The sequence below is a fragment of the Choristoneura fumiferana genome, chromosome 17 (genome assembly GCF_025370935.1).
Source record: "Choristoneura fumiferana chromosome 17, NRCan_CFum_1, whole genome shotgun sequence".
Taxonomy (NCBI): domain Eukaryota; kingdom Metazoa; phylum Arthropoda; class Insecta; order Lepidoptera; family Tortricidae; genus Choristoneura; species Choristoneura fumiferana.
In genome coordinates this window covers 14,150,644-14,173,065 of record NC_133488.1, presented here as the reverse complement: position 1 = coordinate 14,173,065, position 22,422 = coordinate 14,150,644, and the positions used below count along the sequence as shown (strand labels likewise).

General features: G+C 39.0%; 3 protein-coding genes across 3 annotated transcripts in view; 1 reads left to right on the top strand and 2 right to left on the bottom strand.

Moving 5' to 3' along the window:
• Nucleotides 1–10: 10 nt before the first annotated feature.
• LOC141437285 (phosphonates-binding periplasmic protein-like) lies at nt 11–5,706 on the bottom strand. Its single transcript, XM_074100550.1, has 5 exons — nt 5,364–5,706; nt 3,950–4,106; nt 1,553–1,695; nt 1,260–1,445; nt 11–334 (listed from the first exon to the last, which is right to left on the bottom strand). The coding sequence occupies exons 1-5, from the start codon at nt 5,551–5,553 to the stop codon at nt 153–155; spliced, it is 858 nt and encodes a 285-aa protein (XP_073956651.1). The 5' UTR covers nt 5,554–5,706; the 3' UTR covers nt 11–152.
• A 2,115-nt stretch (nt 5,707–7,821) lies between these two features.
• Nucleotides 7,822–10,503, top strand: LOC141437282 (THO complex subunit 5 homolog). Its single transcript, XM_074100546.1, has 5 exons — nt 7,822–8,089; nt 8,168–8,305; nt 8,376–8,666; nt 8,769–9,108; nt 9,191–10,503. The coding sequence occupies exons 1-5, from the start codon at nt 7,994–7,996 to the stop codon at nt 10,384–10,386; spliced, it is 2,061 nt and encodes a 686-aa protein (XP_073956647.1). The 5' UTR covers nt 7,822–7,993; the 3' UTR covers nt 10,387–10,503.
• A 184-nt stretch (nt 10,504–10,687) lies between these two features.
• Nucleotides 10,688–22,422, bottom strand: part of Atg1 (serine/threonine-protein kinase unc-51-like protein Atg1) — a 45,085-nt gene continuing 33,350 nt past the window's right edge. The window contains exons 8-15 of the mRNA XM_074100549.1: nt 20,500–20,613; nt 17,943–18,060; nt 16,749–16,921; nt 15,723–15,840; nt 14,064–14,192; nt 12,644–12,762; nt 12,110–12,248; nt 10,688–11,685 (exon numbers count right to left, since the gene is read on the bottom strand). Of these exons, the coding sequence (XP_073956650.1) occupies nt 11,600–11,685; nt 12,110–12,248; nt 12,644–12,762; nt 14,064–14,192; nt 15,723–15,840; nt 16,749–16,921; nt 17,943–18,060; nt 20,500–20,613 (996 nt within the window). The 3' untranslated portion in view covers nt 10,688–11,599. The remainder of the gene's footprint in view (nt 11,686–12,109; nt 12,249–12,643; nt 12,763–14,063; nt 14,193–15,722; nt 15,841–16,748; nt 16,922–17,942; nt 18,061–20,499; nt 20,614–22,422) is intronic.

Sequence of the window (22,422 nt, the reverse complement as noted above, 5' to 3'; positions counted from 1 at the left end):
AAAATTCAAATAAAAATCAAATGCTTTGATTGTTTTATTGAAAAGTATAAAAAAATATTTATTGAGATTATTAACATTTTAACTAGTTCTTAGGTGTATAGTCAACATACAAAATATAGAGTACATAAATTAAGGAAATGACTAGCAGCACTCTAATAATATCGAACGTTGAGTTTGTCGCCCGGGATGGCCCGCACCTGTGCAGCCGGCCCATCGTAGGCGCCATCGCTGTTGCTCGCGAACTTTATAACTCCAAACTTGGCGAATTTAGCCTTCCACGGAGCAATTAGCGGTAACTTAATTAAAGCTTCCGTTATAGCATTCTTGATCTCATCTGCAACAAATTTAACAAATGTATTATATTTTGGGAGACAACTTCAAAAGGCTAAAACGTGCAAAAAATCAAAGTTTACTTCAACGAGATATGCTACCGCCATTTATACGAGAACAGCATGATATGCATGATGCAGACGTTGACTAGGACAGTAACAGAGGCCTTCTTAGCAGAGGCACGCGGATGCGGAGGCAATGAGCTTCGCCTCTGCGGAGGTGGAGGTTAACGGAGATGCAGGCGGACGTGAGGGAGAAAATAGAAAATATATAAATTCTTGATTTTTTACAGTATCTAATAGAAAGTCAAAAAAATATATAATTTCAAATAGCTACTATAATATTTTAAAATAATACTTAAAAAGGGTATAAATTGCTACACTTCTTTACTATAAATAGTAATCACAGCTTACGGCTTTATCAAGCTAAATATGGAGGTTTCCATTATAACTCAGCGAAAAATCTAAAGAGGCGGAAGTACAATTTCTTTCAGAAGTTCCGCAGTTGCGAAGTTCTGTTACCCTACTAGACACTACTATTCTGGTTGGTATAGCGCTCGTACTAAACGAAAAAAAAAAGAAAATTATATATACCGCTCCCGAGAAATGAACCGAAAACAAGTATATTTTCTCGTAAGAACTGTGGCCTGAAAAATGCATAAAATGTCATACATACAGTTAATGAGGTCGTAAGCTGAGTGAAGTAGGTACCAGGTACAAAGCCCATTTATTTAGAGCATTATCATTCAAATTACGGAGTTACGAGAAGTTAAGTGAAAAATAAGCCAGGCCCTCCTAAACTAGGTATGATGTCTATCTACGGCAGCAGGTGATTCATAAAAATGTAGATACGTATATAAATATACATAATAAGTGTGTTTATGAAATAATAGTAGTTTGATAGTATTAAAACTAAATATAATATAGTACCTGGTAGTTGAGAATTGACCACTATGGGATACGGTGGTAATCGTCCCAAAGTTTCCAAAGTAGTGATATCTTTGCCACCATCGTGCATGTACTTTTTGGAGTAGAGTAGGGTAGTCGAGTCAACTGCAGCCCAATCTGCTTGTTTCGTTAGCACCATTTGGGCAGATGCCAAATGTGACCCTGATCCTGAAATTATTAGATAGATAGGTATAGGTGGTATACCAAATACTTCTTACTTCTTTTTTTCATAACTTGTAGGTGGTAAGTAAATAAATTGTATCAATAGATCGTACTCAGTAATGATCCGAAGAAAGAAGCATTCTCTCCTTTTCCCTTTAATGTCTTCAGTAAAATTTTGCTTCCACTAAGGGAATCTTCGTCGCTGTAAGCGAATGTACATCCGCGGAGGTCCAGCAGAGTATTCACGTTGTGGGCTCTGCAACAAGCGATCGACACAATCACGGCGTGAGCTGCGGAGCGCCTTGATAACACTGTATTGGGTAGCCGTCGAGGAGTGAATTGTGGAATAGAAGCATTCTTTATCAGGAGCCAATGACACGACTGATAACATTGTACTTATCTATTTGTTTTTGGTGTCGACAATACCCGGAAAATAGATGCTAAAAGATGATTATTAATGATTGTATTTGAAGTTCCGAATAGTTCTTTATAAATAGCTTATTGAACGTGATAGTGTGGGTAATGATGCCCATATATAATAAAACTAGTTTTTGCCCGGGGCTTCGTCCGCGTGGAATTTGATTATTGCGCACTTTTCCCTCGGGAACTGCGCATTTTTCCGGGATAAAAAGTAGCCTACTATGTCATGTCACTCTCTGGCCCATAAACTAGCTCTATGCCAAAAATCACGTCGATCTGTCCCTCCGTTTCGACGTGAAAGACGGACAAACATACAAACACACGCACTTTCGCATTTATAATATTAGTAGGAAGGAAGTATATGGATTGAACCGTGCATCGGTCCCGAAAGTGATGGCAACACGATGGTACCGCTCAAGGAGACAAATAACTAAATCATCTTTTCCAGGGATAAACTAAGAACAAACCTAATATTACCTATATACTTAATTATTTATTTAAAGAAAGGAACGTTCTTGTCAGCCATTATTATTATTATCATGACTCCAAGAAAATGTATGAATCATAAGCACTTTTATTATCAATTGTGAGGACAAACTTAAATTAATCATAACTTTGTTAGGAGATTATGAGATTAGTTACAGTATCACAGCGATTTAGCGTAGTGTGGGCTTCAGACGACCGCGCGGATTTCAAAGCTCCCGCCCTCGCTTGCATTTGAAATAAGTTTTACTTACTAACTTTTATAGATACTCATTTTAAAATGCAAGCTATCAACAACGATTTACCTACAATTCCAATATTCCTAAAATATCTGGTCAAATTTTGATTACACTCAACTGTGATATGAACCATCGAGATGAACGAGATGTAAACTAGCTTACAGAGGTAATAATAAACTATAATAATTTTTGATGGTAGTCATTCATGATGAGGCGTGTCGTGGTTCTTATTACAATGTCATTAATGTTTAATTTTGACAAAAACACGTGGATCGTGGATGCCATGGCACTAGGTATAGGTATGTAAGTGAACTTTTTTAGGGTTCCGTAGCCAAAATGGCAGAAACGGAACCCTTATAGTTTCGCCATGTCTGTCTGTCTGTCCGTCCGCGGTTTTGCCCAGGGACTATCAATGCTAGAAAGCTGTAATTTTGCACGAATATAATAATGTAAATTATGCCGACAAAATGGTACAATAAATAAAAAAATAAAAATTGTGTACCTACCTCCCATAGACGTAAAGCAGGGGTTTTTTTTTCTCATCAAATCTCGATGTGTGGGGTATCGTTGGATAGGTCTTATAAACCATTACGGGGTTGCGAATACGATTTTTCGATTCAGTGATTTAGTTTGCAAAATATTCAACTTTAAAGTGCAAATTTACATTATAATCGAGCGCCCCCCCCCCTAAAATCTAAACCGGTAAATGGAAAAATTTGAAAAATTAAGGATGGTAGTAAGTATATCAAACTTACAAGGAAAACTATAACAGTTAAGTTTTCTTGAAAATTGTTAGTCGTTTAAGAGTAAATAGCAGCCTAAGGTATAAAATATACCTAAACTTGGAATATTCCGTACAAAATATGAAATCCTTAGAAAAATATTACTTAATTTTTTCGTAATGGCTACGGAACCCTATTTTGAGCGAGTCCGGCACGCGCTTGGCCGGTTTTTATTTACAACGGGACCCCACATTCGTTAATGCCCAAAGCACAAAGGCCTTGGCGTGGCGTGCTTCTGCGTGAGAGAAGGGGGTTTCTCTCTGACGTCTACCTGGTTGGTGGTTGGTCGCCGGCGTTGGTCAATATTTACCCCTAATGTTTTCATTATCAGTCGTAGGACGTCAACTGTTGGTCATAGCTGGCCTCCCCCATAGACCTCCAGTAGCTTCGGTTAGAAGCGGCCTGCATCCACCGTGAACCCGTGAACTAAAGTTTTAGCCTACGAACGCAGTATGCGGTTAACCGCGAGGTTTAAGCGCGCCGTCTCTTTATCGAGCGATACTTTGATTGAAGATCCCTCTTAGCGGTTAGCGCGTCTAGCACGTCTGCAGCCTAAAGGGGATATTAAATAATAGGTACGACTTGCTTCTTATCGCTATGAATAATGATGTCGGAGAAGTATCCGGGCTGGTTGTCGACGTTCATCTGGTGCGCGAACACGGGCGTGGCCAGCAGCAGCTGCGCGTGCGCCGCGACCTGCGGCTGCTCGCGCAGACTCATGTACGCCGCCGCCGTCATGAACGCTGCAAAAAATAAGTAGTTAAAAACCCTTGTTGTTAAGGGTATTTTATCCGTTACCAAGGGACTGGGTCAATTGGTGTCAAGTGTCCCGTTTTATTTATTTTATTTATTTATTGTCAGCGTACTAGTAATCATAATGGCTTTCACCACTTCTTTCTGTGAGACGATATAAAATGGCATGCCATGCCAAAAGTGATTTCAAGCTATGCATAGGCGTGAGTATTAAAATTTTTCAAATGCACGCGTAGATAGCGCTGACTGTTATGTGATTAGGTAATTATGACAAAGTTCCAGTTGAAAATCGAGAGCTTCGCGTGGCCTAGCGGTCTTTGCACCTACTCCCTCCGACTGGAGATCACTAAATACCTACAGATTAATAAATTCATGGTGACACAAATTAAATATTTTTTTTCATCCCCTTAAAATAAAAATAATCAAGTTTTTAATTATTTATAACTATCTCAAAAGTTATATTTCACTTACCATAACTGCCTGCGGCGTGAATTAGTAGGTCTCCCTTTATGGTACCTGCTTTTTTTGATTGAGTGCAGATTGATGCAATGATTTAACCTTTTCGACGCCAACGACTCATATATATCTACGCACCGCAGGTTCCACGCCAACGACCTATATATATGTCCATTACTTCAATGCAAAAGCAACCTTCGTTCAATTGTGGTAAGGTTCAAATTTAGGCATTGCAATATAGAATCCTGACGTGAGTTATGTCTTTTGTATTTGACGTGGCGGCGAAAAGGTTAATAAATTAAATTTAAAATAAATTACTGTAAGAAATGTTAATTATTGTACTTAATACTGGAATATTAATTATCCAAGATCTTACAAGTTACAACACATCCACTAAGAATTTTAAAAATGTTTTATTTCAAGATATTCCGTGTCTGTTTAATTGGACAACACTGATGGAGCTAGTCATGCATGCCCTTGTCACGCCATGAACTGCGGAAAAACACGTTCGACCGTATGTTTTTACCTGCTAAGTCATACAAGTGAATAATATTATTAGTTTAGATTAACATTCGTAATTGGAATAGATCTTTGTCTGTATACGATGCAGACATTCATGTTACGCTATTTGTTGTAGGTAGGTACACATTAGCTGTAACTTAAATTCATTGATCAACCGCCCGTTAACTTAGGTACCTACTTTTTCTGTACTTATATTTCAACAAGAATACCTAAAGAAAATTTCAAAACTAGATAAACGTTAAAGTAGATAAACGAGATTGAATATTCACCCAAGTCCACTTTGTTCGTGCTGAAAGGATCCGGTCGGTTCGGGAAGGGCCCGGGGCTTCGGCCCTCATACTGCAGAGTCGTGTAGCAATTCAAAGCATTCTCCAGTAACTCCAAAATCAACTCGTACAGTTGCACCGGGTGCGTAGGGCACATGTAAGTAACTACACGCAACTCTTTCAACTCGGACATCTTGGCGAGTACTCAAAACCAATTCGAAGTAACTTATTGAAATAATAAAATGCAAGCACGCGGTATCACTGCAAGCAAAGCTATGAACAGTGCCGTTTGTTTATTGAGGTGAAATGTAACTGTGTTTGTTCTCATTATCGGCATCGTAGAGCGCGGGTGATAAACGCTGCACGCCCCGGCCCCGGGCACGGCGATCCGGTTTATATATGTCGGCGGCCGATCGTAAAATCCGCCAGATCACGAAATGCCTAGGCATATCGTGAAATGGCGCCATTTCATGATAGGTATGCCTAAAAGTTGGCCAGGCATATCACAATGTGCCTGAGAAACAATACGCCAGATCGATTAAAGCAATGCATTCGTCGATATTCTTAAGCTATATACCGAGCACGTACATCGTGATATGCCGAAAAAAAGAAAAAATTAGGTACGACGAGCGAAGCGAGGAGTGGTTAGTATTAATTGTGACCAAAATAACGCACGAACCGAGCGAGCGAAGTGAGCGTGCCGCGGCAGCGGCCGGTGACGTGCCAGAACCGATATGACGGCGTTTCATGATATGCCTAGGATTTTCATGATCTGCCTAAACTGGCCAAATCATGAAAATAAGGCGGCGTTTTATGATATGCCTAGGAATTTCATCATCTGCCTAAATGCCACTAGGCAAATCGTTAAATGGTGCGTTTTGATTTGAACGATATGGCGGATGTCCAATAGCCAATTCATGAAATGGCACCATTTCACGATATGCCTAGGAATTTCGTGATCTGACGGATTTTACGATCGGCCGCCGACATATACACTCAGTGGACTCGCCCAGCCTGACGTCAGGCGCCATTTGCATGCCGCTAATGCGTGATAGTTAATACAACATACGTATTACTCAATCATATAAACAAAGTTGATCAGTTTCAATCCTGGCCGTGGTTGAGGCGAAATTATTCTTTGGCCGAAGTAATATAAAACATAATGAGCTGCGACAGTCTCTGCAGTCTCTGCCAGTCAACCTGTAGAATAATCAGACGTGTAGTGTGGGTATTGTGGATTAGTAGTGCACTCCTACATGATATGTGTACCGTGAAGCATCAATCGAAACTGTTAGTGAATTAGATTTTTAGGAATAAAAACAGTTACAAAGACAGAACTTGCATGAACTTAACGGTCAGCGCTACACTTAAGTGCCGCGGACTGTAATCTCCATTTCCGCTTATTGCACTTTTTGAAATGAAAATGAAATGAAATGGAATGTGTTTTTTTTTGTGGATGGCAAGCTTTATTTTTGTATATTTGTTTGTTAGTCTGTACAGTGTTGCCACTTTAGCCAATTTTAGCTAGATCTAGACACATTTACAAAATACATAGCTACAAAAAAAATTGTGGCCAAATTTTTTACTAGCTACTTAGAACAAGTAAGTTACCACTGTTTCAATCAATTTAATTTGTAATGTAAAAAGTACTTCCGTGCGCTACCTATGTAATTCCTGAAAATATCCTTCAAGAAATAAGTAGGAAAAACTAAGAAACCCGAAAATAATGAAGAACCTTCAAGATCACAAGATGACATTGATTTTGAATACATTTTTCCGTAAATAATAATGTAAGGGAAAGAAACATAAAAACTTAAATATAATATCTTTGTTGGGACCCAAGAGCTGGCGCGTACTTATCCCAGCGGATCTCACTTGCGATCCAGAGGGGTAATGCGGCCAGCGTCATGGGAACCCTGCCACAGGCAGATCTTTTAGACGGGGTATTCTTTTTATAATTTTCATTGTTACAGTTAGTTAAGCTATCTTAGGTTAGTTCTTTTTTATGTATGTAAACTCATAATTGTACAACTTTAAAAATTACTTTATGATGAAAATGTATTTATGCTATTATAATAAATATTGTTCATGTTGCCTTTTTTTGTTTAGCCGCTTTTGGCTACATCTCACAGAGTATTTTTTTCGACACTAGCCACTTTTTACCATAAGTTTAGCTACTTTTTCTTTGGGCAAGGTGGCAACATCTGTAGTTTGCCTGCAGGGCTACTACGAAACTCGTAACTCGAAGTTCGTATCGTACCGTCCCTTTCGCTCTCGTATTAAATAGTATAAGTGTCAGAGGGACCGCACGACACAAACTTCGAGTTTCGAGTTTCGTAGTAGCCCTGCTGTTGTATAGTATAGCCTGTTCTGTGATTCTGCCAATTCTGCAGGGCTACTACAAACCTCGAAGTTCGTGTCGTGCTGTCCCTCTCGCTCTCGTATTAAACAGTGTCAGTGTCAGTGGGGCCGCACGACACGAACTTCGAGTTTAGAGTTTCGTAGTAGCCGCGCTGCGACATTGACAGAAGTTGATTATGGTTATATGATGGTGATGGTTTGGCAATTTTAGTAGAAAAAAAAACTATTTAATTTTAATTTACGAACACTTACAAATTCATTATTTGGTAAAAATGGGTAAAGACGAGGTTTCAGTCAAGAAACGCAGAAAATTAAACACCGCTGCGACGAGTGATACTACCAAACAACCCCCCGTCGATGTGTATAAGGTTAGAATTTTACGGCAAATAACAATAATGTTATTATATATAATGTAATTTGATTATTTATTCAATGGTTCGTTGCAGCGAGTCGTAGATTTCGAGGAAGCTGAAGCTCTTTCAAGGCCCGCTGACAAAGATGCTAATCTGTTCAAGAAAATTTGTCAAGACATCAGACAACACTTTGCCGATATATCTGAACTGAAAGACAAAAACTCTGATGAGGTCTGTATCCTAGTCTTTTGTACCTTTTTTTAGTAAGTAAAACCATTATTTAAGTTTCACTTTCTTTCAGGCAAAAGAGAAAATCAACTCGAAAAGAGTAGAAGCATCATTGATGTTGGTGGCTTTGAAGAAATTAAACAGGTTAGAAAAAGTACGTACTAGAGCTGGCCGGGACGCTCTACATAAGGAAAAGCAGCGTGTTGACTCTACACACCTGCAGCTTCAAAACTTGCTCTATGAAGCTGATCATCTGAACAAAGAAGTCACTAAGTGCCTGCAGTTCAAGTCTAAGGATGAAGAGATTGAACTTGTACCAATTGATGATTTCTACAAGGATGCTCCTGCGGATGTTTCACGTCCTGTGAGTATGATTTTATAACATGATAAATAGTTTAAAAACTAATCTTACTATAACAATCATGATTTATAATGGCCCAATTGTGAAATTAATGTAATTTTTTAGGAAATCACCAAGAAGGATGAGCATCAGTTGCAACTTGCTAGATTAGAGTGGGAGCTACGCCAACGGCGTGACCTGGCAGGTGCCTGCAGCGAGTTGGTCTCCTCAAAGGAGCGTGTTGGGGCTGCAATAGCTGCTGCAAGGTCCCGGCTAGATGCCCTGGGACCTCACCTTAATGATGTCCTCAAGGCCACTAAGCCTCTTCAAGAGTGTTTAGCTTTACGTTTGGACGAGAAGAGAGATGAGTCCAGGGCAGCTTCCCTGCTGCCTCCACCCTTATTTCTGCTTTATGCTAATGCTAGTGCATATTCTGATGCACTGGGAGTTAAAACAGTCACTGTTGGTGAGTGCTCAATTAAATAAAATATTTCATATAATTTACTCAGTGTTTTTATAATGTAATTAATAACATTTTGCCTTTACAGGGATCTCTGGTGATGAGGATGAAGCTAGGAGATTGGAACAAGTAAACAATGTGGATAATGGTTTGGTCCTGTCAAATGATTCAGATTCAGATCATGACAATAATGATGATGATCAACAGAAGAAGAAACGTCATCACAGAACAGCCAAAGTGTCCAAAGAAGAAAAGACTGCTGCCAAAAAGAAAGAGGTTCTACGGAAACATCCATTGAATGTGCAAGTTTCGGTTAAAGCCCAGGATGGTACTGCTCTAAATTTGGTATTTTCTTACCTTTTGCACTTAAAGGTTGTAGTTGTCAAGTTTACAGTCTCATTACCCAAACCTGTGACTGGAGTTTCTGCTGCTGATGTACTGAATGGTCATTGTATATTGAATGAATTGTATCCCGGAGATGCTGGTAATGATTCACCACATCCTGCTACTTCATATTTACTACAAGCTGCGGGAATATCTGATGACTTTCCCCACTTTATCCCAGAAGTTGGTAAGCCATATATCTGGGCTCAGAGGATGTGTGGGCTTGATTTCATGGCTTTGGTTGTTGATGAGAAGAAAACAAATAAAGTAATCCAGCCATGTCCCAGCCTAAGTGTTTCCACAGTTGAACATTTCATATTGACTTTGAAGAATAGACTGAAATCAAGAGTGGCATTGATGAAAGAGTTACAGGAGTTAGAATCTGGAAAAATAGTACCAGTAAAAGGAAGCCCTGTGCGTTTGTCTGGATCTTTGACCCAGTGGCAGTCTGTAGGTTGGCCAGAGTACAGCCAGGCGCCTTCAACCACCTTTTTAATTTCTGAGGGTTTGGTGAACAGCAATGACATGCTTTACAGAGCTATTATTACAAGACAATCTGCTAAATTGGTAGCACTAGTAGTCCTCAAAAGCGACTACCCTAAATCAGCACCTATCTTTTCCTTAACATTATTTTGGAATGGTACTCATCATGCTGGAATTGATGATGATATTAGAGACATTGAACGGGTAATCAACACTGATTGGAGTTTAGAGGATAAGCAACCCAGTCTTACTACACAGATGACCAAACTTCTAACTTGTCTTGATATACTTTTGGAGACTACTGGGACATCTGAATTTCCTCCAGATAAGGTTATGTTTCAACCTGTGCGTGGCAGAAACAGAGTAAAGCCGTACAAATTCATTAAACAGGGTAATGGTATATTTGTACAATATTAGGAGACCTAATTTTTCTTATGTAACATTGCATTTGTTGGACTTGTCTTTGGCTGGTCTAAAATAGTTTGTGTATTGACTTAATTAGTGATAAGTTTAATAAAAGCTGCCCAACAACTATTGTGTTGTGTAATTGAGTGCCTCAACCAAATCTAAAAGATTTTTTCTAGTATAATATTTAAAAGTGTGGAAAATATAATGATGTTTCCAAACACAAAGGGGACTTGTCCACCTTAAATGTAGCAACCTGGCCATATATGGCGACAAGCTTGCGGGCTCATATTTAGGAAAATAATATGCCAAAATCATGCTGATAAAAATAAGTATTTATTAAAACAAAACAAAATATTTATAATACAACAGTCTTTATTCTTATTATCATAAAGCAAGTAATATTATTTTTGAGGAAACATAAGATAATCACAATTTTGGCAAATTAAAAGTAAAATAATGGTTTTGAGAATACACAGAAATTCATTTATATATTTTCGAGAAACCTTGAAAACATAATTTCTACCTTAACCTAAAAATGCCATATTGTTATTGGTCGATAATGAGATCTCTATAGCATCGTATCTATATCGAGATATTACTTTACAAAATCATTTTTATACGATATACTACAAGTCTGTATTAATAAAAATGTCATACAAGAGACGTCAATTCTGAAATAATGCTACGTTTTCTAATTTGTTTTTTATTTTATTTTTATTTGTATTTACTCTAAAATGGTGATAACAAAAAAATAATACATAGTTTTCTAAGAAAAGATGCGTGGCTCCTCAGATGTCAGAGAAGAAGCAGAAGGTTTACTCTGATAAAACTTGTACTAACATTACAAACTATGAAAAGATACAACCATTTATGACAAAGGGATCCAACACTCATCTAATCTACTTCTATCATTTCAAAGCGGTTACTAGAATTTTTCCAATGAGTTGTTTTAGCCGACTACAATACTAGCTCAGAACAACGCCCTCTGTCAACATGTACTTACTGCACATAAAAAAATATAATTCACTATTGCAATCTCCGGTAATCTTCATTACTAAAACGACTGTATACATCGACCGTTAATTGATATTATTCACTTATTCCTTTTATACTTTTTTTATTATAATTTTTCTCACTGTGAGTCTGTTTTGACAACAAAATAAAATCACTTCTCATTTTGCGTCGTTTACTCTTACTACTATATTGCTGGCCGCGTATTGCATTATGAGATCCCGGCCTCGAGTTTGACGTCCATGATTTTGCGCGGGCCCTTGAGGCAATTGAGCCGCCTCTGCACAGCGTCCCGGTCTGCAAAAAATATACATTCATTAAAAATAGTAATCATTTCAAACTTTGAATAAAAAATACATCGAAACATTTTTTATCAGTGGTATATTGTGTATAAGCCAGGGGTCGGCAATCTTTTAAGTCGGAATAGTCAAAATTTACAATTCACAAAAATTCGAAGTTTTTAAAGAGCCACATTTTTTTTTGCCAACAATTAAATAAAGTTTGGAACTATAGAGCGGCAGCTTCACATCCAAAGAGCCGCAGATTGCCAACCCCTGGTATAGGCTCAGTAGTGCATAAGGGCGCTAGCTGACGCCCACCCGCTCCGTGCAAATCACGTCAGCAAGCATAGGCCCTTAATATCGTCCAGAACATGGTTAATTGACAAAAGCCTATCCGTCTGTGTACATGTATTGTGTGCATGTGTGCGTACGTTACGTACACTTGGAGAGCGTGGTGCGGTGGTGGGGGTGCAGCGGGTGGCGCTGCACGAGTGAGTGCAGCAGCACCTGCGCGGACATGTAGCGCCGCTCGCACTCCTTTATGTCTCCGAATAGCTCCTCGATCGCTGCCATTTGGCACTGGAACACAACACAATGGTTAATTTACCGATATAAATGATACTTATGTATGAGTTATGGGGCGACCCAATTGAATGAAACGGAGAAAAAATTAGTCCATTCTGTTTTAAAACCGGGCACAGCACAGGACATATATAATAAACACTTAAAACGCGTGCGCTGTCGTAAGACAGCCGAAAAAATCGACATCGATACTCAAAGGAAATACAACTGAAAATGAAATTTATATTCCTCTTATTACATTTGTCCTGTGACTCTGCCCTACTGATAGCTCCGATTTCTCCCCACGCCTCATACACACCTCTGCTTTCAATATTAGGTAATAAGTTTGTATCGCCCCCCCCCCTCACTTAATTTTCCCCTTTTTTAATCTATTTGTATGTTCGGTTACTTACCAGCTCGATCGCATGCTCGTAGAGTATTTTATCACAGACTGCTGGAACGACACCCGCCTCGTGCAGCCGCCGCGACTCGTTGACAATCCATTTGTACTTTCCGTTCATCATGGATACAACTGCGAAAAAAAGGAGATTATTACATCACAAACATCTGGTTCATTTCCAGGTTCACTCTGTTACACACATAATTTTATTCATCTATTAAACCGAGTTATCTGTCACATCTATCCATAGTTACAACTACGTATTCAGCATTTGAATCGCAAAACGATGGTCACTGGTATATATTATAATATTTTTCACCTATGATGAGTTCTGTGACGTTTCGAGTTTGAAAGTTTTAGAGATGTACCATTTATCGAGTGAACTATCGATTTTTCTACGAGTTATTATTAGTGCCTATTTTTGGAGAAGTTGCATTATATATTAAAAAAATATATATTTTCCAGTTTTCCGCCCACCGGGACACCGTTTTCTCGTTCTCGCTCAATATAATCCCTCAAACGAATTACAAACTCCCGACTCTATGAGTTCAAAACAGTCTTTTTAGACCGTTTCGGCATTTCGTCAAAAAATAACAACAAACCTAACGAGAAACAGTAACAAAAGTCAACAACAATAATAACAGAACTGAACAATAACAAAATACAATGCAAAGAAAATGCAATGGAAACTCAACTCGTATACAAGGCAGACTCTCAGCGGCAGAAATCTTGCAAGTTATGTTTAAACATTTAAAATATCTAAATGGTCATTTTTATTGAATAATACACCGCGGCATTTGCCGAATTTGCCGATAATGTTGTGTCACGTCACTACTCTGTTCCGTTGCACACATTGCGTCATTTAGAAAAATAAATATTTTTCTATCGTATTCGATGGAGACTATTTAATGGACACTGATATTGCTATATATATTTAAAATGTACAGTTTTTTTTGATTATTTTGCTTCAAACTAGAAATTATTTTTATAAAATATTTTGCGAACGTAGTATGCGTAATTCGGAAAATTTTCAAGTGTCAGAACTCATCGTAGGTGAAAACTACAATAGTAGTGTATCTTGTATGTGTCAGTAGTTTGCACTGAGATAAGGGATAAGCATCATATTATCATAATTAAATTACTGCCCCGTCCACTCCACTGTTAGGCTGCCACTAGACGATTATTCGAGTGTTTCAACCGCCTCATTTTTCTGGTCACATTTTTAATGGCTGCAGATTTTGATGTCGTTTTCGACTATGTGTTAGGAGTTCTTGTACTTCTGCCAGATAGCTTGAAAACTATCAGAATATTCGGCCATTTTTAAGTGTCCAGAAAAATAAGACGGTTGAAACGCTCGAATAATCGGCCACTGCGTCGGAGTGGACAGCATATATGTGTATGATGGTGTCTGTGTCTGTGTGCACGCCGCGTACCATTGCGCACTTGCGGCGTGGGCTGCAGCGTGCGCGAGCGGTAGTGCGCGGCGGCGAGCCGCAGCCCGGCCGCCAGCGCCTGCATCGCTTGCACCAGCAGCCCCAGCCGCACGCTATCAGTACTCCTCTCTGCAATCGCATTAAACATTCATTAATAAATAATACAGGTCGATTCACAAGAACTGGCACGCACGAATGGATTGAACGAAAGTAATGTTACTTTGACATTTTTGTACGAAAATTACAGATGCATGAGATTTTCATATTTGTGTGAAGTGTATTCAAACACATACACAACACATATACTTTCATTCAATCATTCAATCCATTCATGCCAGCTCTCTTAATTATACGATAGCGTAATAATAAGCAGTGAATTAACTGCCACTTAGACTGGAAAATTACACGGTGCAGTGCGGTGCGGGGAAGGACCGCGTTCACCCTAACCCTCATGTATAATTATAATTTGTACAACTTGATACAAACACATACTGTGAAAAGTATGTACTGTTTCACGCTATAATTAACTTAGATTTGATATACAAGCCAATACTATTTTGGTCTATTCATGAGAATATTTACTGCGAGTATGTATAGCTCGGCTAAATTATGAACAGCGAGTGGCGAGTGGCTCAATAATCTCGGTACGCGATGGTACTAAATAATAGTAGATTATTGTCGTGGCCTGGAAATAAGCAATTGCTGGCTGAGTACTGGCAAGCTCATCCGTTTAACTAATACGAAGCCAGCTATTGCTATTTCAGCCGAGACTAATATAAAGCTTTTCTCAAAAATGGTGAATAATTCTGAAATAGAATAAACTTTTTCTCAAAATAAATATATTATAACATTTAATTTTATTCCAATATTTTTCTTATGCTTTTCCGCCTTTTTTTCATTAAAAATAAACGGCAGGTGTATTTTTCCACCGAAAATACCACAAGCTGTTTCAGACCCAATAAAAAAAGTCCGGAGTTCCAACAAAATATCTGATACCGGCCATTAGACTTAGCTGTATACGACTTGTGCCAACATTCCCATGGCCATTTTAACTATAAAAAAAATTGTGACTGATTGCAGGCGCGCTAATTTATTACTGTCGAGCTAAGCGCGCCTGCAATCTTTTTAACTTTTTATTTTTTTTCTGACCACAAACTATGCACTTCACCGGATATGTAAAGAATAATGTCAACTTTTACGAACATTTTTGAGAAAAATAACTTAAGTACCTTCTAGGCACATTACGTATTTCAGATATTAAAGCCATATTAGTGATCTAAATTACGTACGTGTGACGAATTGTTTGCCTTTCCTTCAGATACATACTGTTCTTTGGATGCATCAACTATTTCTTGATGTTATTCTGTCCCGTCAGCGAGGGGACAAAAGTAGTACTTACAGTTTAATAGAAGAAACCTGCTCGTATACTAACATGCTTATTAGATGACCAATTATCGAAGCGGCCTAAATCTACCACAAAAATGCATGTTTGGTAGATTTTAATTCTATAAAAAACTTACGGTTTAAGGAGTGACTCAGGAGACCGTAACTAAAGTAACGAGTGACAAAAAAAAGCTGATCGACCCCTTTAGTGATGGCGTGTGTTCGTGTCATGATGTGTGTATCTGTTATAATGCATGGTGTCGGTGTGATGCCGACCGTCAGAGGTGTCCATGAGCGCGGCGAGCGGCGCGCCGCACGACACGGCCAGGTCCGCCAGCAGCTCGCCGAGCATCATCACGAAGTTCAGCTGCGAGAAAACCTTGCTGTGCTCCTCCTGCAATGTTCATGCTGCCTTTGTATATCTTAAAATTTTCAATTTTGGCACTAGTAATAGTAGATTATTGTCGTGGCCTGGGAGTAGGCAATTGCTGGCTGAGTATGAGTATTAAACGGACGAGCTTGCGAGTCCGTTTAACTAATACGAAGCCAGCAATTGCTATTCCAGCCGAGACTAATATAAAGCTTTTCTCAAAAATGGTGAATAATTCTGAAATAGAATAAACTTTTTCTCAAAATATATTATAAAATTTAATTTTATTCCAATATTTTACTTATGCCTTCCAAAAACGTGAAAAAATGTATATTTATTTCATCAATCTGTCAGATTACCTGTATCATAAAATATTGGACTTCCATTTTTTTGTCAATCAAATCAAAAACTACAAAGACGAAACGCGTTAAAGTTCGAGACTGCGGGCCCGTGCCGTCGCGCGGCACTTTAACTGGCTATATTCTTCATTATTTTTTGTTTAATTGATGTGATTGAGCGACGGAGTAATTTTTTTTAGGAAACTTAGCCCATTTATGTTTTTTATATTGTTTCACTTGTTTGTGTTGTGAAAAAATGAAGTTTTTATCTATCTATCTATCTATAATTTCAAGTAAAATTAAGCCTAAGCTAACCAACAAAAAGTTGGAAAACCCCCCGACTGTCACTTCAAATATCTCAAAAACGGTTAAACTGATTTTGATGAAACATGTCTAAGAACCATCACTAGAAAACCTGATTTCAAATAAAACAAACCACATTCAAATCGGTCCACCCGTTTAAGAGCTACGGTGGCACTGACAGACACAGACACACATAGGGGTCAAACTTATAACACCCCTCTTTTTGCGTCGGGGGTTAAAAAACGAATGGTAACGCTAAAAACGCTATAGTAGGTAAGGTTATGTACTGACGGCGAGGATGGTCTCCTCCTGCAGGTTGGGGATGTAGACGGGCGGGTCGTGGTGCATCTTGAGGCCGCGCAGCAGCGCGTCGGGCAGCGTGGCCGCGCGCCGCGGGGACCCGCCGCCGCCGCCGCTGCCCTTCAGCGCCAGCGGCACCGGCACCGGCACCGGCGGGGACGACCCTGACACAAATACATCCGCACTCATATTATAAATGCGAAACGTTCGTCTGTTTGTTACTTCTTCAAGCTTAACCCGTCGCACGCCCCGCGCGCCTAAGGACCTACTCTAGCTGGTGCGGGTGCACGGACCAGGCGCGCGCCTGCGAGTACAGGTCAAATCCGTCGCACGCGACGAGTGCAGTTAGCGCTGCTCATATATTATTTTTCAATAGGCGTCCGCCCGCTCCATGCAAATCGCGTCAGCTGCGTAGGCCCGTCAGCGTGTAACAAACTACTCGTGATTGTAACGAGTTTTGTTTCGTTCGATCACCTTTTAACATAGGGTGCTTATCCAAAATTACCCAAAAAAGTCCTCGGTCGCGCTTGCGCGAGAGGAACCGCTGAACCAATTTAGATGAACTTCGCCATGGAGATAGATTGAGACCCAGGGAAAGACGTAGGATAGTTTTTATTCCGCAAAATTGCATAGTTGCCATGGGATAGCGATAAACATAATAATATTTGTTTATTAGTATAGAATCAGTAACAGTTCCATTGGCCCGCACACAGTTGGTTTTCGTAATCACCTGTGTTTCCGGACAGATACGACCTAGAACTCTTCAAGGCCAAAGAGAATATGCTGCTACTGAACACAACTTACTAAATTTACACCTTTTACCATATCTATACCATCCATCATGTGGGGTCAGTGGCAGTTCAACACTATATTTGACTACTTTTTATTTATCCTAATCAAAGCTTGACAATGCGTGTTATCGAACAGAAAATAACAATATACCAGAGAACCTATATTTTCTTGTTAATATGTATAGGATATACATAGCAAATTCAGGAGTTTTCAAATACCTACCGTATTGTAAAAAACAAAGTTTAACCCTTTCACGGGCATAGGAACAATAGATAGAGCCGAATAACGAATCTTATTTGCTAACTTTAACTTAGAAATCGTGTTCGAAACACCGACTGGCAACTATTTAGCCCGTACCAATGAAAGGGTTAAAGCAAGTATGTATTATGTTACCGGATCTGCGCAGCGGGCTGTTGTTTGTGGGCGAGACCTGCCACAGCGAGGGCGGCGGCGAGCTGCCGGACGCGCTGCGCCGCCGCGTCGACAGCGGCGTGCCCATCGCGAACTGCACCTGACGCACACACACACACCGTACACCGTACACCGTACACGTACCGTCACTACACCACAACACCTAACATAACTCACAAGGACGGATCCAGGGGGTTATGAATAAATAAGTTTTAATGCTTTATTTGCGAAAAAGTCCCGTTTTATTAGTTATGCTTGTGTGTTTCTGATTCAGTTGGTATTAAAATCCTCTTTATTCGTTTTATCTCGTGGGATTTTCGGAAAAAAATTGAAACAGTTTTTTTATGTTATATCTACTTGCATGATAAATTTGAAGTCTCTAATATTTATAATTACGGAGTTAGGGCCGAAGCGAAAATATAAATCCCATTTATTCCCTATTCCGTGGGAATTTCGAAAAATCCTTTCTTAGTGCTCTCTTACATCATGAAAGAAACCCCTGTACCAAATTTCTAGTTTCTAGGCCCAGCGGTTTGGGCTGTGCGTTCATATATAGTGTATAGATTTCCTTGTTAATTATCATAATTGTAATGGTGTAATGGATTTTTGGTCCCACATATTCAATAAATTCTTTTGGTTGTTTCAGATTTCCATAACTATCAAAGTATTCAATGTAATTATTAAATTTTCCATAGCCTACCCAATGTAATGTGTATAATATTTATCCATTAGTTATATGAGGAACGTATATAGGTATATATATATATATATATATATGGGCAGGTAAGTAAAGAATTTAGCTGGATCCACCTTTGCTAACTCATGTCATCTCTCTACATCTTTCTTTTAAATTGTATGCCTATAAAAGCAATAGAGCGTAAGGCGTCTTTATTTTATTCAAAACAGCTGGCGGTTTTCTCGCCTATCAGCAGTGCATCTATTCGACTCGGTTAGTAACAACGGGAGCGATAAAGCAAGCTCCCTTTGATGTTAATGCCTTTTTTACTACGAACTTGTAACAACAGAAAACCAAACCATGCGACTATTAAGTATGGCGAAAACGCTACACAATTTTTATATTTATTGCGTCATATACAAAGTTTACAATTACTCGGTCAGAATGTCAATGTACGAGGAAATCGCAGCCTATCGTTATCCGGGAAAATTACCTAACAGCTTTTACGAGACAAAGGTCTGAAGAATGAAAACTGTGTATCCACGATTATGTTATCTTAACATAAACACACGCATTAAAACATGGAAATGAACCGAAGCATTGCACGAGTTTTCCTGTAAGTAATTACAGTGAGTCACACTACAAATGCAGTGTTAAAAGGTTCTACACTGTCGGATTCTTTAAGTGTGCTCTGTGCGAATTTATTTTTAGCTGGGAGATGTCACACATGACGTCACAGCTCCATCTAAATCTTTGTAAATCAGTGTAATTAGTTGTGTTCTGTGCAGTGGCGTAGCTAGGTAACAAAAAGCCCTAGGGCAAAAACTAGGGCCCCAACTAAACTATTGTAAAATCGTTTTCATCTCTCCTGTTCGGAAAGTTTAATTTTCATGGGTAGATAGCCGGGTGGAAAATTGCGTTTTCATCTCTAGGGTGGAAAGTATTTTTTTTTTTAATTTTTCGATTAGCCACGGAGTCGAAGAGAATTGAGTTACGTCAATAACACTTTTTTTTCACGTTTCGGCATGTCCATCTAGATGCACGTCGTGACCAAGGAGTTTAAATACAACACTGGAGGTTGAACGCCGAACATCAGTTTAAAACAAGAAATTTGATCTTTATTACGTCACGAACATATTCCATCTCTTTCTTTAGTTAGGTTACGAAAGAGATGGATGTCATTCGTGAAATGTGAAAGAAAGAGATGGAATATAAGTAATAAAGGTCAAACTTCTTCGTTCGGCGTTCTACCTCCAGTTTTGTAGGTATATAAGCTCCTTGGTCGTGACCAACTCGATTTTTTTTTATACTCGGCCGTGACAAGTGGCCAGGTCGAAAAGGTACTTGGAGGTTGGATATAAGTAAATTCAATTTAGGTACTGAATACTGAAATTTAATTGAATGTTATTCTTATTTTTTTGTACTATTTTACTTTCCTCACAGTCGTAATGAAAAGTAGAGTGTCTAACTCAGGTGAAATTACCCATTTCCCCTCAAACTATTGGCGCTCTCACTTCGTTCGAGCGCCGCGAGAAATATCTCAGGTGAAATGGGTCACTTTCCACCCTTGGTTATCAATCTACTATTGTTCCGTATTCGTCGTGTTCCGAATTCGACGTACTCCAGATTTGTCATTTATAGTTTGTAAGTCAGAGTCCAAGGGCCCCCTGAGCTTGGGGGCCCCGGGGCACTGCCCCGTCTAGCCCTCCGGTAGCTACGCCACTGGTTCTGTGACCGCGCAATAATCACGATTTACGCTTGTCTTTGCGTACATTGCATCCGATAGTTAGCCGTGCGCAACCGTCCATAACGTGGAAAATTTCTTGAAAATAAAACGAACGTGTGTAGTATCAGAGAACTTACAGTTGGCGGGGAGAGCGATCCGATGGGGTTGGTCGGATTTCGTGAGTGATTCGAACGCATCATTGTGATGGGTTGAGATCGTTGAATACTCGAATTGGACGGTGCCGTAGAATTCTGCAATAAATAAAATTAACTTAATGCACACAATGTCACATATTAGCTGTTTTTGGAATTGAAATAAAAAAATACAAAAAGATTCCAAAAACCAATCTTAGTTTATTTTTACGTTTAGTTTGGGTGAACCAAATGACAAACGTGAAAACTGAGTCTGTCTCGTTTAGTGTAGATGTTTTAATTACACGCTTAATAAATTGATACTTAACTAAATAATATTCAAAAATACTGTTGCTATCGGTTTTACAGACACTTGTGTCAATAGATAGGTGTTTTACGTGCTATTTGAAGGTAACAATAGACCATACAATGAAGAACATAATTAAAAATTAGATCGATATGATACTTCAGCGTACTCATTTGTGGTAAGTATCAGTTATTCTTCCGTGACAGGAATAAAGATAATGTTGTTTGCTGGTCGCATTTACAAATATATCTTAAGGGTTCGCGACAAAATCCGTCCGGTGTTTGATCGGTTTTTATGAGTGAGAGTTCCATTTCTAGCATCAGAACTCTGTAGTTGCCATATTTCAAACAGTCTACGTTATCCTACTAATATTATAAATGCGAAAGTTTGTGAGTGAGTGAGTGAGTGAGTGAGTGAGTATGTTTGTTACTCTTTCACGCTGAAACGGCTGGACGGATTCGGATGAAATTTGGCGAAAAATTAGTTTATAACCTGGATTAAAACATAGGATACTTTTTATCCCGGTATTCCCATGGGATAGGGATAAAATCTCGAAATAACAACCGCTGGGCTTAGAGTCATGAAATTTGGTTTGTAGGTAGCTGGACGTCTGGAATAACACGTAAGGAACTTTTAGACTCGATATTCCCACGGGATACCTAGGGATAAAATCTCGAAATAACAACCACTGGGTTTAGAGCCATGAGTTTTGGTATGTATGTAGTTGGACTTCTGGAATAACACATAGGCTATTTTTTACCCCGATATTCCCACGGGATAAGGATAAAATCTTGAAATACTAACCGCTGGGCTTAGAGTCATGAAATTTGGTATGTAGGTAGCTAGACGTCTGGAATAACACATAAGCGACTTTTTGACCCGATATTCCCACGGGATACCTAGGGATAAAATCTCAAAATAACAACCACTGGGCTTAGAGCCATGAAATTTGGTATGTAGGTAGCTAGACGTCTGGAATAACACATAAGCGACTTTTTGACCCGATATTCCCACGGGATAAGGATCAAATCTTGAAATACTAACCGCTGGGCTTAGAGTCATGAAATTTGGTATGTAGGTAGCTGGACCTTTGGAATAACACATAATCTATTTTTTACCCCGATATTCCCACGGGATAGGGATAAAATCTTGAAATATTAACCGCTGAGCTTAGAGTCATGAAATTTGGTATGTAGGAAGCTGGATGTCTAGAAAAACACATAGACGACTTTTTGACCCGATATTACCACGGGATACCTAGGAATAAAATGTCGAAATAACAACCGCTAGGCTTAGAGGCATGAAATTTGGATGTAGGTAGCCGTATGTCTGGAATAACACATAAGTACGCTACTTTTTATCCCGATATTCCCACGGTATAGTTTTGTAACTAAGGGACCCCATATATCCGTGTATTAGTATTATTATTATTTCGTATTTTTTCCTTTAATTGTATACTGTAGTTTTTAAGTATTTTATTTGTAATTATTTTATTTTGAAAAAATGACTTTCTGCCAAGTTTCTTGCGACGCATTCTTCTTGGCAATGATGGGATGGTGTAAAAGTGCCCATTGCGGCCTATTTACTGAGTAAATGATTTGAATTTGAATTTGGATAGGGAA